This window comes from Leuciscus leuciscus, assembly GCF_965113295.1.
Source record: "Leuciscus leuciscus genome assembly, chromosome: 19".
Classification (NCBI taxonomy): Eukaryota; Metazoa; Chordata; class Actinopteri; order Cypriniformes; family Leuciscidae; genus Leuciscus; species Leuciscus leuciscus.
Window position 1 is genome coordinate 9,951,335 of NC_138743.1, and position 12,393 is coordinate 9,963,727.

A 12,393-nucleotide genomic window follows, 5' to 3' on the forward strand; every position below is an offset into this window, starting at 1 on the left:
CGCGTCTATTATACACGCATTTGACAAGCAGATTTTCTCTCAATTTTCTCAAGTTTGCTTTCACTTTAGACATATCCGACTAGTTTATGTAAACCTTGTGTGTATAACAGTATTAGCAAAATAAGACTCGAAAGATAACTTAGTATTCAGGCGCTGGTAGACAGGCTTTTAGTGCATGTGAGCTTCACATGTATGCGCTGAGAAACTAGCTAGAACAGCGCATAAGCACGCGAATAACAGAAAAACTGACGACGGTCTTGCATAATCTGCAGACGACATTGGTCTGACTACGGTCAGACTTTAAGTCAGGCGAGCTGACTTTTTCTGTTTTATCTAGTTACTAGAGAGTGAGTGCCTTTGTTCATGCAATCAAACTTGCTTTGCTGGTTTCTTCCAACGAAAAAAATAAATAAATAATTATCGAACGTTTTATCGAACGCATTTTTTATTGATATTGATTACGTGTCTATCGCGATACATATCGTTATCGTTTTATCGCCCAGCCCTACTTGAAAGTAAGCAGAGCCTCACCCTTCACTTTCATTGCACAGTCCTCTGCGCTCTACTCGTCTTTTCATGACCACAGCTCACCAACAGTAAAGGGAATAACAGTGTGTTACCAATCATATGTGTATGTTTACACAACGTGTTGAATTTTGTATGTGACATAATCCTGCCATCTGAGGCAGTGGCAGATTAGTTCTGATATATCTTATACCTATAAAAAAAAACTTTATTGTCATCACAATTCTCTTGCCATTCAATGTAATTGGTGGAAATACATGTACTCTTTATTGTTTTGTAGAACAGTGGCTCTCAACTGGTGGGACTTGCTAGCAAAACAAAGATGGATGGCAACATGGAAAGGTTGCGTAACATCCCTTCATTCTCAAAAACCCATTGCAGTTTAGCCACACAAGGTAAAATAATCATATTAGTTAACTTTTTTGTTATGGATATTTCTGTTTAGTTTTAGACAGTTTTAGTACTGTTTTGGACTGTTCATTGCAAAAAAACTGGGTTCATAAGCAAAACCAGGTGAGAACCACTGTTATAGACCACCTGAAGTCAAATGGTAAAGACTCTGTAAATGCAAGGCTGTGTTAAGATGGGCCAAAGTGCCAACTTCCTCCCCGTGATTCCGCATCGCGTAGCCTACGAGGCCATTTCTCCAGGCTTAGCTGTGCATTGAGAGGGAAATTAAAGTATATATTCCTTCTCCTGTAAAGAACGTGAGAAATCTGCAACATAGAATACTGCATTAATATTCTACAGGTAAAATATCATTGTTTTGCTCAATGCATTTAATGAAAAGAAGAATCAAATCATTCTGCATGGCAAGGAGGAGTTGCCGTTCAATACCACACAGTTAATAAACGAAGTCAAGCTACAGTGCTCTCAAAGCATAGTTATCGATGTTAGAATAAAATTAATTGATTGAATAATTTGAGGCTTATTGAAAGCAATATCGCAAAGTAGACGCCAACTCATGAATGTTGGATATCATCACAGGGTGGAAGGGAGCAATTGGCACAAAGCTTATTGATGTCATGCTGGCTCGAATAAAATTATGGTTTAAAGTCTCACAAAAAATATACAGTTTGCTGTTTGAAATAAAAAGTTCAATATATTTTTACTGAAAACCAGTTCTGCAAGCTTTTTGATGATGCCATACTGTATTATGGCCTATATATCAAGCCCATACCATGATATCAGGTCTTATCAGGTGAATTTAAATCTAAATCACAATAGAGAAGCTTTTATTGGTCTCTTGAGCTTAAATTAGTTTCACGTTGAAATAAATGTACAGCAAAAGTGTTATTTTGCAAAGCAAATGTGTTTCATTTTGAGACCAAAGTAAACCATTATTTTATGCATTGTGAAAGACGAACACTTACATTCTGGTGACACAACACCTTTTTATTTTTCCACACTGTTAATAATCTTTTCCTTTAATTATTTTTCCTTAAAGGCAAAAGTTGTATTTTTCATTTAAATATCTAAATATTAAAACAAGATAATTGTACTTGAAGCAGAATTTAGTATTGAGATTTAAAAAATTATATATCTTAAATTATTTCTCATATTTTTGTTTATATCTCATAACAGGAGAACAAACTCTTTGCCAGTGGTTTAGAAAAATTCAAGATACATTATGTAATGTTGCGTAAAGTAAATTGATCTCGTTTTAGATCAATTATTTATATACTAATGGAAAGCAAGATAAAAATGCTTCTTTGCAGTGTATAGAGAAATATTAATAACGCAGTTGTGCATTTTCTAATACAAGCACTCCAAAGGAGATTGGCTTTTTCTGGAGGTGATTGAAACGAATGTAAAATTTGATCAGGTGTCTAAAATCAGAAGCAATCACTTTTTTTTTTTTATTACCATAAAGCATTGTGCGATCTACTTTCAAAGTGAACTTAGCTCCACAATTCACTTTGTCATTATGATAAAATCAAAGGTGGAGTGTCACTCTGAATGGAATGCATGACAGTCTAGAGGAAGTGATGTCGTGTTCGTGACAGGCATATTAGATGGTTCAGCATATTTGCATGTCTGAATGAATGTTTGAGATGATAGTGACAGTTGCTCCCTGTTTGCATGCAGGAAAAACACACGCACACACACAAACAGGCATTAGCACTGAACTGCAGGCAGAGAGTCTTTACCAGGTGGTAAACAGGGGTCGTCACAGTATAATGTATGGGCTTTTTATTGGATGGCAACAGGATGACACATGATGATGGACAGGGTGGAAAAAGGAGGGAAACTTATTAGAAATAATTAAATGTAAATGTGACACCTACTATGTGGGGTGGTGTGTTTCATGTAGTGAACTACATGAAATGAAAGTCTAATGTTTCCATTTTGAAATACTTTCCAAAATGAGTTAATGTGTTTGTGTTCTAGAGCTTTTGATGGAATGAATTGTGAATGAGTTGTGATGTGATCTCAATGACAGTGATAAATCCTTCTAAACAATGACAATTTTTTTAAACAGTTGAAGGAGTTCAAAATTGTCATTATGGAATTACTGAGTCACGCTGAGAAACAAATGATTGCAACTTCAAGCAATTCAACACCAAAAACAACCATTCTATCATCTTCCTTGCATCAACAATGAACTCTAATGTATCATCAGGTGGTTATACAAGGTAAAACGGTGTCCTACAAGGACTTTTTCAGCACTCTGCATGAATGCAGCGGTGGCTGATAGCAGCCCGCCAACGGGACACCCTATCTATCTTTGTCACTGTCAATGCTATCAGGATCCAGTCAATATCCCTCCCTCCCTCTCTTAGAAGCCTCACAAGTTTGCCCTGTGGCACTGCTGATAAACTTCCAGCCAGAAAACAAGCTCTGAGCTTTATCACATTGTAAAAGCTCATCCAAGCACCCAATTACGCTTCATCTGGGTCCTGTTTTTACCAAGAGTTAAAGTGAATGTGCTGTTATAAAGCCCCCAATCAGATAGCCTACGTAATAATCGACTGCTGCGCCCAACCTTACCCTTCAGGACAACTGTACCAAAATAACTCTCCATCGAAGGGAATTAGACAAAGATAAGAGAGATAGACCTACCTTCAAGATCCTTGGTGTCGAGCAGGTCAAACATGATGATGGCCACGGCTGACCATGTTATGACGAGAGCCAGCACGAGGATCCAGGCCATGGGTGAGCTGAACGTGCTGTACAGGTCATCGGTCATGGTGCGCTTGGACGAACGTGCTGGATGTGCACTCACGTCATTTTTGGTCTCGACTATGGTAGTCGTGGTGGTGGAGGACCGCGCTGTAGGGACAGATAGAGATTTAGAAATGTATAAGTGCAAACATGATCTTTGCTGGACAAAACAGGTAAACCCATAAAAAACATTCTAAATGGTTTCAAACTGGTTCGAGCTGGTCATTTATAGCAAAAATAAGGTCCTGTTTGTATAGTAGTCACTGGAGGGATTGACATCTTGGTTGTTTGGAGTCCATGATGGGTAGAGCAGAGCTGATTGATCACATTGGAACAATATTAAACCAGCTAGCTACCATGACATTTAAAGGAAGAGTTGAGCCAAAGATAACAACCGTTTTCCTACAGTTTGTGTATTCATGAGTGTATCAATTTTTGCCTTGATTTGAAAGGTATTGATCTGAAGTGACAATCACTTTGTTGGAAGAACAGAAGACCTACAATATACAATGTCATATAGTTGTCCTATTTGGAACTTGACTTTCTCATTGACTTTCATAATATGGACAAAAACCCATTTTCTTTTGATATATATATTTTACTTTTGGGATATCTTATAAAAAATGCTGGATGAAAGTTGTTAAAGGGATAGTTCACTTTGAAATTAATTTTTGGTATGTTTTAGCTTACCTCAAGGGCATCCAAGATGTAGGTGTCTTTTTTTCCGCAGTAGTTTCAATTTTGATATTTTTAGGTCAAACCGTTCTTGTCTGTCAGTCATATAATGTAGGTCTATGGTCATTATCTCAAAGAGCATGCACAGAGTCCAAATTAAAACAATTCCCCGTCGTCCAAATTAAACAATTCCCCATCGTAAGTACACATTGATGAGACAAGACACGAAACGAGCGGTTTGTGTGAGAAAACGAACAGTATTTATATCGTTTTTACATCTTATACACAGCCATGTCGAAGTGATCTGATCTGACGTGTACGCAGACTGGTGCATAGATATATATATACACTAGATGTCGCCTTGTCTACGGCAGTTCATTGGAACGAATGTCTTTAAGGCGACATCTAGTGTATATACCAGTCTGCGTACACGTCAGATCAGATCACTTCGACATGGCTGTGTAAAAGATGTAAAAACGATATAAATACTGTTCGTTTTCTCACACAAACCGCTCGTTTCGTGTCTTAGGCCATCAATGTGTACTTACGATGGGGAATTGTTTAATTTGGACGACGGTGAATTGTTTTAATTTGGACTCTGTGCATGCTCTTTGAGACAGTGACCATCGAACTGCATTATATGACTGACAGACAAGAACGGTTTGACCTAAAAATATCAAAATTGAAACTACTGCGGAAAAAAAGACACCTACATCTTGGATGCGATTGAGGTAAGCTAAAACATACCAAAAATTAATTTCAAAGTGAACTATCCCTTTAATAAAACTCAGTGTAGACAGGATGTAAGAGTTATAAAAACAAAGACAGCTAGACAGCAGATGAATGTTTGCTTTTTGTCTTTATCAATTCATTGCCTGGGAGAGAGATTGAATTGAACTTGCTGTCTTTAGATAGTGCACAAATCTGCAATGGCAATGTTTCATCGTTAAAACATCTCCAAGGCCGCATGAGGAATGCTGGCGCGGTGTCATCTGTTGGCCGGAGCCCCCTTAAAAGCCTTTTTTCTAAATGGATATAAATTCTTGCGGCAGCTCAGTCTGAATTGCTGCACAGAGAGTCTAAACATGCGCCACATGTAACCTTTTTATACGCTGCTGCGTTTACAAGACCCCTTTATTGATCTTTGCCAATTTTGTTGACTTAAGTCATAGTAATGATTGATTCTTGCGCAAACAGTTGTGATTGTGTTTACAGAAATGTATTTGTGGATGATCCATTGTGAATCTGAGCCAAGATCGGGTTTGTGGTTCTTGTTTATGTTGGTCCTGTTGCTCACACAAGCAGTGTCTTCTGCTATCTCTACTCTTGGCTTGCACATAATGACGTGTCTATGCATGTGGGGGTCTGGTACAGATGTCACACGCTGAAAGTGTCCACTAAGACCACCTGTTGCATCTCTTCATATCGGTCCCAGTGGTCAAACTTAGGATTAGACATCCCATCCAAATGCTGACTCAATAAGCTTTCTGTAGACACCCTATGCTTAGCTAGTTTGGAGTTTTGGTGCATCTTTCTGTATGTTATCATAATTTTGCCCCTGCAGATTGTCTCTAAGCTTCAGTATCTGATTGTACAGAAACATATGATCGCAGATTGTGTACACCAAAGGCTTAGGATAAATCTTCCATGGCAACACGGTGCACAAATGCCACTTCAAAACTCACTGCGCTGTAAACCGAACAGTGGCGGAAAGAAATAGCCCTTTTTGCATTGCTTATTTTAATATAAGACCTTGTCCTCCTCAGATCCGTGTGTTGATATCCATGGCAACTAATCCCAGGTTAGTAAATTAAAGCTGTTGAGACAATGAAGTCAGGATAAAAAACACTCTGCACTGCTATTCCCTCAAGTGTCACTTTAAATGTGATTTATTCAGGCTGATCTGGGAGACATTTCACAGTTTAATAAGTATATCAAATTTACTTTTAAGTCTTTGCCACACTAAGCCATTTCACGCAAGACTGGGGCTCATTTATGCAGGCCCTTGACGTCAATAATAGTTTTTTTCTCAAGTCACTAATAGTGACTTCAAAAAGGTTTCAAACTTTTTGAATAGGTTTCTTTTTGTGTGTGTTTGGAAGCTGACAGGATTTCAGTGTCTTGAGAAAACACTTCTAAATCTAAATGACATCAACTATCAAAGAAAATATACTGAGAGACACTGAAACCTTAAGCTTTCAATGGGGACTGAAACTTTTCCAGAGCCATACAAGTGATCCACATGACTTATTGTAATTCCAAGTCTTTAAAAGTCATAAGATAACTGTGAAACTTGTTATTCACTGTTCTTGAGAGAAGCAGCGATTGTCTGTTTGTAAATGAATCATTCTTTTGTGTCAAAGCTTTTCAGTGAGTGATTTATTCATGAAGCGAACAAGTCTGATTCTTCAAACGAACTCACTGACTCAATAAACTGGTTGCAGCGAATTCAGAAGTCCTGTTATATATGCATGGACCACTTTTATGGTGCATTTGTGTCCTTTTTGAAGCTTCAGTCACTGTTCATTGTCATTGCATGAAAAAGAGTGACTGGCACAGTATTAAAAAATTCTCCTTTTGTGTGCCACAGAAAACAGAAAATCATATGGGTTAGGAACGACAGAAGGTTAAACGAGTTCATTAATCATTTGTAATGTAAATTAATTATCATAGGTGAACAATTCCTTTAAATCTATTTTCTCTCTAGCTGATTATTTCAGTTGATGACTGCCTTAAAACCTTAAAAAAGCTGTGCTAAGATCACAGGCCTGCTTCAAAGGAGTACAGATTCCCATAGAGCCATATGATATGGTGTATTTTTAGCAGCTTTCGGCTACAAAATTCCCCTTCAAAGCAGATGGCTGCCATCTAAAAGACGGTTAACTTGACTAAGAGACTAAGTTAACTTGAGGTACTTGACTCTATACTGTTAGTAGCATAGTTTGTCACATGCAGTACAGTAACATTTACTTGACTTCCACCTTCTTATTGTTAAATGCACTTAGAAATGTAACCGGAAAATGAAGTTGACAGTACCTTCCATCTCTCTCATGCACTAACAGGCTGAACACAATCTCAAGAGTCAATTCCCCAGTCCAGAATAGTTTTCCGATCGAAAGCACCACAATGTCTCTCTGTGCCTTTCCTGTTGGAGTTCCGATAAAACTTGGATTTGTGCCAGGGCCCCCTACAAGGAAGCCAAAAGGCACCTGTTGCTTAAAGTGACAGGAGAAAAAAAACTATACGCTTCCAACTGGTACCAAGTACCAGCAGGAAGGGAAAAAACAAGACTATGCTGTCAAAAGAGCAAATCAAGCCCTAGGTTGTCCTTATGTTTGTTACCAACCCATGATGTGTGTGGGTCAGGAAACACGGGAGAGAAGGGAGGACGGGTTTCAAGGTAACCTTATCTGTGACTGGACTGTGTGGTTTATTCTTAGAGTCCCCGGCAGCAACGGCATTATGCTTTGCCTTTTTAGGCCAGGGGTGTTACCCCCGAAGAGGAGCCAGGCTGTCATCGAGTGAGAGTGCGGAAGGCAACCACACACGCATACACACAACACACCTCTGAAATGTATATTTTGATCCATAGCACCCTTTTCTGCTCATTTGCATAGTTAACTATTTCATATTATACTTTAAAAGCATGATGTACTGTATAGAGATCTCTTTAATGTGGCTAAGATTGAGGTACATAAGTATTGTAAATGGATGCATTTAAGAAACTGAGTCTGTAAGCTGTTTACGGTGGCTTGTTAAATATTCATGCAAATCAAGCAAAACCTTTTTCATAAACTGTGCAAATGGAACATTTAGAAAGTTGACCTTTAAAGAGCAAATTGCATTTTATTATTTCAGCTCTACCTTCCCTGAATTACAGGGAATAGGGAAGAGCATTAGATGTCAGAATATAACCACGCTTTCCATGTTTAAAGATTGTATAAAATTGCTTAATGAGCAGTTTTCTTTCTTGTGTTGAGGTATTTGCTATTGAAACATGAAGTATTTTTGTTGTTGTTTTTTCTGAAAAACATTTTGCAGAAAAATGTATATCTAGTTGCTAAAATACTGTTTAGTCAACTTCTTTGAGTATTCTAGCATTTAGATGACATCAAAGCTAATGATGTAGACTAAATGCTACATAACTCAATTTTTTTGTTAAATTCTTACATTTTTAAAAGCTACGTTTGGGTGCAAGTTCTAGGAATTTGTTGTATTTTTCACAATTAAAATACCATTTTATGGCAGGGACTAACTAACTAATTAACTGACTAGCTAGCCAACTTATTTTTATATAAATTATTTATAAATGATTTTTGCTTTTCTGTTTGGTGATGCTAGAGGTGTTCACCTTTATATAACATTATTACACGGTTATATAACATTATTACATTATTACAATCGCACCATACAGCAGTATGTTATTCCCAGATAACAACCACTGAAAAAAGATAGCACAGGCTCATCCGGGTTACTAAAGTCAGCACTATTTGCTTGCCAGGAACGGATTTTCTTTGTGGAAGTTTTGCATTTGGTGAGCTAATGAAATATTAAAACTCAGTCAAATCAATATTTTGTGTACAGTTTTTTAATTATGCCATCCAGTATCGTGGACTTGCTCTCTCTTGTTTCATTCAAACACAGCAGCTGCCATTTTGTGACTATTGTTTTGTACACTGTTGGATTATAATATATAAACAGTTTTAAAACGGTTTAATCTGAAATCAACATCTCTTATCTCCATAATTATTTATCTGGCGAAATGCTGTGTTATAAGTGGTATGACTGTATACCATATCTCTTAAATGTCCGTCTAGTTTGAACTTTCCGCGCTAGCAACTGCTCTCCGAAGCTTTGCGTTTAAAGACCTAATAAAATATTTAAACTCAGATCAATATTTTGTGACTTATTATTTACTTGTGTGGCAAGTAGCCGTGTAATAAGCGGGATATTGTACATCCAGTCGGTTGTTATCTTAGAATAAACCCCCTTCAGGCTGATGCAAGATCATCCTCATCACCCTGTGAGGGGTTTATTCTGAGATAACAACGGGCTGGATGTACATTATCCCTTATACCACTAAAAGTGTAAGTTATTCAATGTTATCTCACGATCAATTCGTATGAGTGAGTAAAAGGTGTCTAATTCGAAAAAATTGGTACGACCTCACTCAAACGAATTCATACGATTTGTCTAAAGCCCAGTGATCCAGTAGCACCTCACTGCAGTACACGAGATCCAGGGGGCGGAGTTGGATCCAGATCTAAGGGGTGGAGATAGGTAGGTTTAGGGGTGGGTTTAGGGATCAGGGGGTGGAGATGGGTAGGTTTAGGGGTGGGTTTAGGGATCAGGGGGTGGAGATGGGTAGGTTTAGGGGTGGGTTTAGGGATCAGGGGGTGGAGATGGGTAGGTTTAGATATATGTAAGGTGGGAGGAGTTGGAACTGGATCCAACTCCTCCCCCTGGATTTCGTGTTCTGCAGTGAGGCCAGTGATGGGTAGGTTTAGGGGCGGGGTCAGAGGTAGGTCATTCATACGAATTATTACGGGGTCAGAGGTAGGTCATTCATACAAACTCCTAAAATATGTGCGATTTAGCAAAAATCGTACAAATTCGTACAAGTGAGGTAGTATGAATTCGTATGAATCAGCCACCTCGTAAAATTGGTATGAATTGCTGTGAGATCGAGTTGAATTATTATACCTTTTTATTTTATTGGAATACCCCTGTGCTGGAGTGCAATCTTGCATCTTTATTCTCATCCCTTCTAAACCCTTTTGCAGGTCAATATGAAACATGCAGGTCTGATGAAATCGGGTGCAATGAGGAGGAAAAATGACTGGCATTGTGATGCGAATCATGGGTGTTTTTCTGTACGCGCGTGTGTGTTTGTGTGAGCGTGCGGAGCCCACGCTAGGAGAAGGTTGACGCAGACACATTCTGTCCTGTTTAGTGCACCACCATGTCACCTCAGGGTTCAATCCTAGCTCGTCGTCTCTGAACAGCTATCACATAAAAGACACTGTGATGACATCTGTGACCTCCTTATCTCACAATAGAGGGGTTTTATATCATCCAGATTTACATCTAAATGCTGCCTCCCTGAATAGCTTCTCAAGTCCTTGAAATGAGACAAGACTTTGCCAAGGGTCTGAATAAACTATCTTTATCTCTATCTATGGCGCAAAGGCGAGAAAAAAAGCATTGTGTTTTGCAGACAATTCCATCAGCGGTGCACTGAACGTCACGCTAAAAGTGGAAGCTACATAAGTTATTGCATTAAATAAGCAAAGCAACCAATATATTATTAAGAGCAGATACAGAAACCTTTAAACAAATCAAGGTTCAGTTTTTAGATTTTAGGGGTGGGAATTGGGAATAATTGAATGGTTTTGGTTATGATTCCTCTTAACGATTCCGGTTTAACCATTTCATTAACTATTATTTTTGTTTTTGTAAGGAATAAATATTTGGCGAAAAGTTTTGCTGTAGGCTATGTTTTTGATTCACTAAAAAGAACCAACCCATGAGACCACACTGGCTGTGTTGTATATTTTTGAAAAAGACCAACTCGCGCAATCGAACATTTGATCTGTCTGTTTCGTGCTGAGGGAACTGGATAAATATTTTGAATGTTCCGATTCAATCTGACTTCTGACCTGTAATGCAGCCTGAATCATAATCATGCACTGTTTGTTTATTGCAAATAAACAAATTTGCAATAACATCCAACCCCCCCCCCCCCCCCCCCCCCCCCTCCCCCTTCTTTTTCTCCACTCTGTCATCTGATGGAGTTTGGATTCCTTTCCTTGCCACTGCCGTCTCTGGTTTGCTTAGTTGGGGACACTTAAAGGTGGGGTATGTGATTTGAAATACGGCTGGCAGATTTTGAAAATACACAACTCAAATGGTCCTACCTTCTTTCCTTTGACTCCACCCATTCAAAGAACATGGACATGGATGGGGGAGGGGGGGATGGTACGACCGTTTGATTGACGCACTTACTGTCCAATGATTCTAGGTGGTCTTGGAAATGATTGGCTAGAGTTTTTCGAGTCCTGCCCGTTCCACAGATGATTAAATTGCTTAATTTTTATTTCAGTGCTTCTAACTCAGTGGCTGTAAGTGGGTTAGGTATATGATTTTAAGTGATTTTGAAAAAATGGCCAAAAAAGAGAATTACATACCCCACCTTTAATATTCAACAATATTACTGAACTGCCTGCATTGACACCATTGTATTACAGAACCAAACTGAGCTGGACGGTGAAATCACTTCCCCTTCCCTTTTCTCCAGAGCTTCTGTATGGATAAATGACCTAAATTAATAACTTTTTTACAACAGAGATGAATCAACACTGAACACTGTACAGCCAAAACAAACTATGTTGCATTAGTTTCCTGTTATCAATGTAAAGCTGCGTTGAAACAATCTGTATTGTAAAAAGCGCTATATAAATAAAGGTGACTTGACATGCATACAAATATATATTACAGAACACACCCACCCATTGCTGTTTGTCCCGCCCCCAAACTCACACCATTGGTTGAGCCAGTGCCACAGTGTATGTTGTAGTAATTTGCTAGAGTAATTTTAAATTTGAAAATAAAAAAGGAGAAGTTTACTAAGAATCTTTTATAAATATACATTTAAAATGTCCTCTTAGAGAATACGGACCATACTGACTAGACCAAAATTGGAGTGTTCCTTCAAAAAGCTTTATGAAAGATAATGCAGATTTTTTCTTATATCATCTCAGTCTTTTTTTATTTTTTTATTTCACATTTCACTGTCTGTGAAATAAAAGACAAAAAGGAAGCAACAAAAAAGGAAGAAATATAGAGCCGATGAGTCTATAATGATGAAAAATAATGCAAAGTAGAGAAATTCTTTCCCACCGTGAATGATTTAAAAACCAATTTAGAAAAAGAAATGACTTTTTGTGAGCCATACAGATGTGGGTTCTGGAAAAAGGAAAGCAATAAACCAGCAGGTTGCGGAGCGAAAATGTGATGCATAAACTTATC

General features: G+C 38.2%; 1 protein-coding gene across 10 annotated transcripts in view; it reads right to left on the reverse strand.

Moving 5' to 3' along the window:
• trdn (triadin) overlaps positions 1-7,761 on the reverse strand; it is a 62,898-nt gene extending 55,137 nt beyond the window's left edge. For 9 of the 10 annotated variants that reach the window (XM_082148190.1, XM_082148196.1, XM_082148195.1 and 6 more), the window contains exons 1-3: positions 7,402-7,761; positions 3,589-3,798; positions 2,676-2,714 (exon numbers count right to left, since the gene is read on the reverse strand). In XM_082148190.1, the coding sequence (XP_082004316.1) occupies positions 2,676-2,714; positions 3,589-3,798; positions 7,402-7,417 (265 nt within the window). In that variant the 5' untranslated portion in view covers positions 7,418-7,761. The remainder of the gene's footprint in view (positions 1-2,675; positions 2,715-3,588; positions 3,799-7,401) is intronic. The other variant, XM_082148192.1, reaches the window with a different exon arrangement.
• Between the last annotated feature and the right edge of the window lie 4,632 nt (positions 7,762-12,393).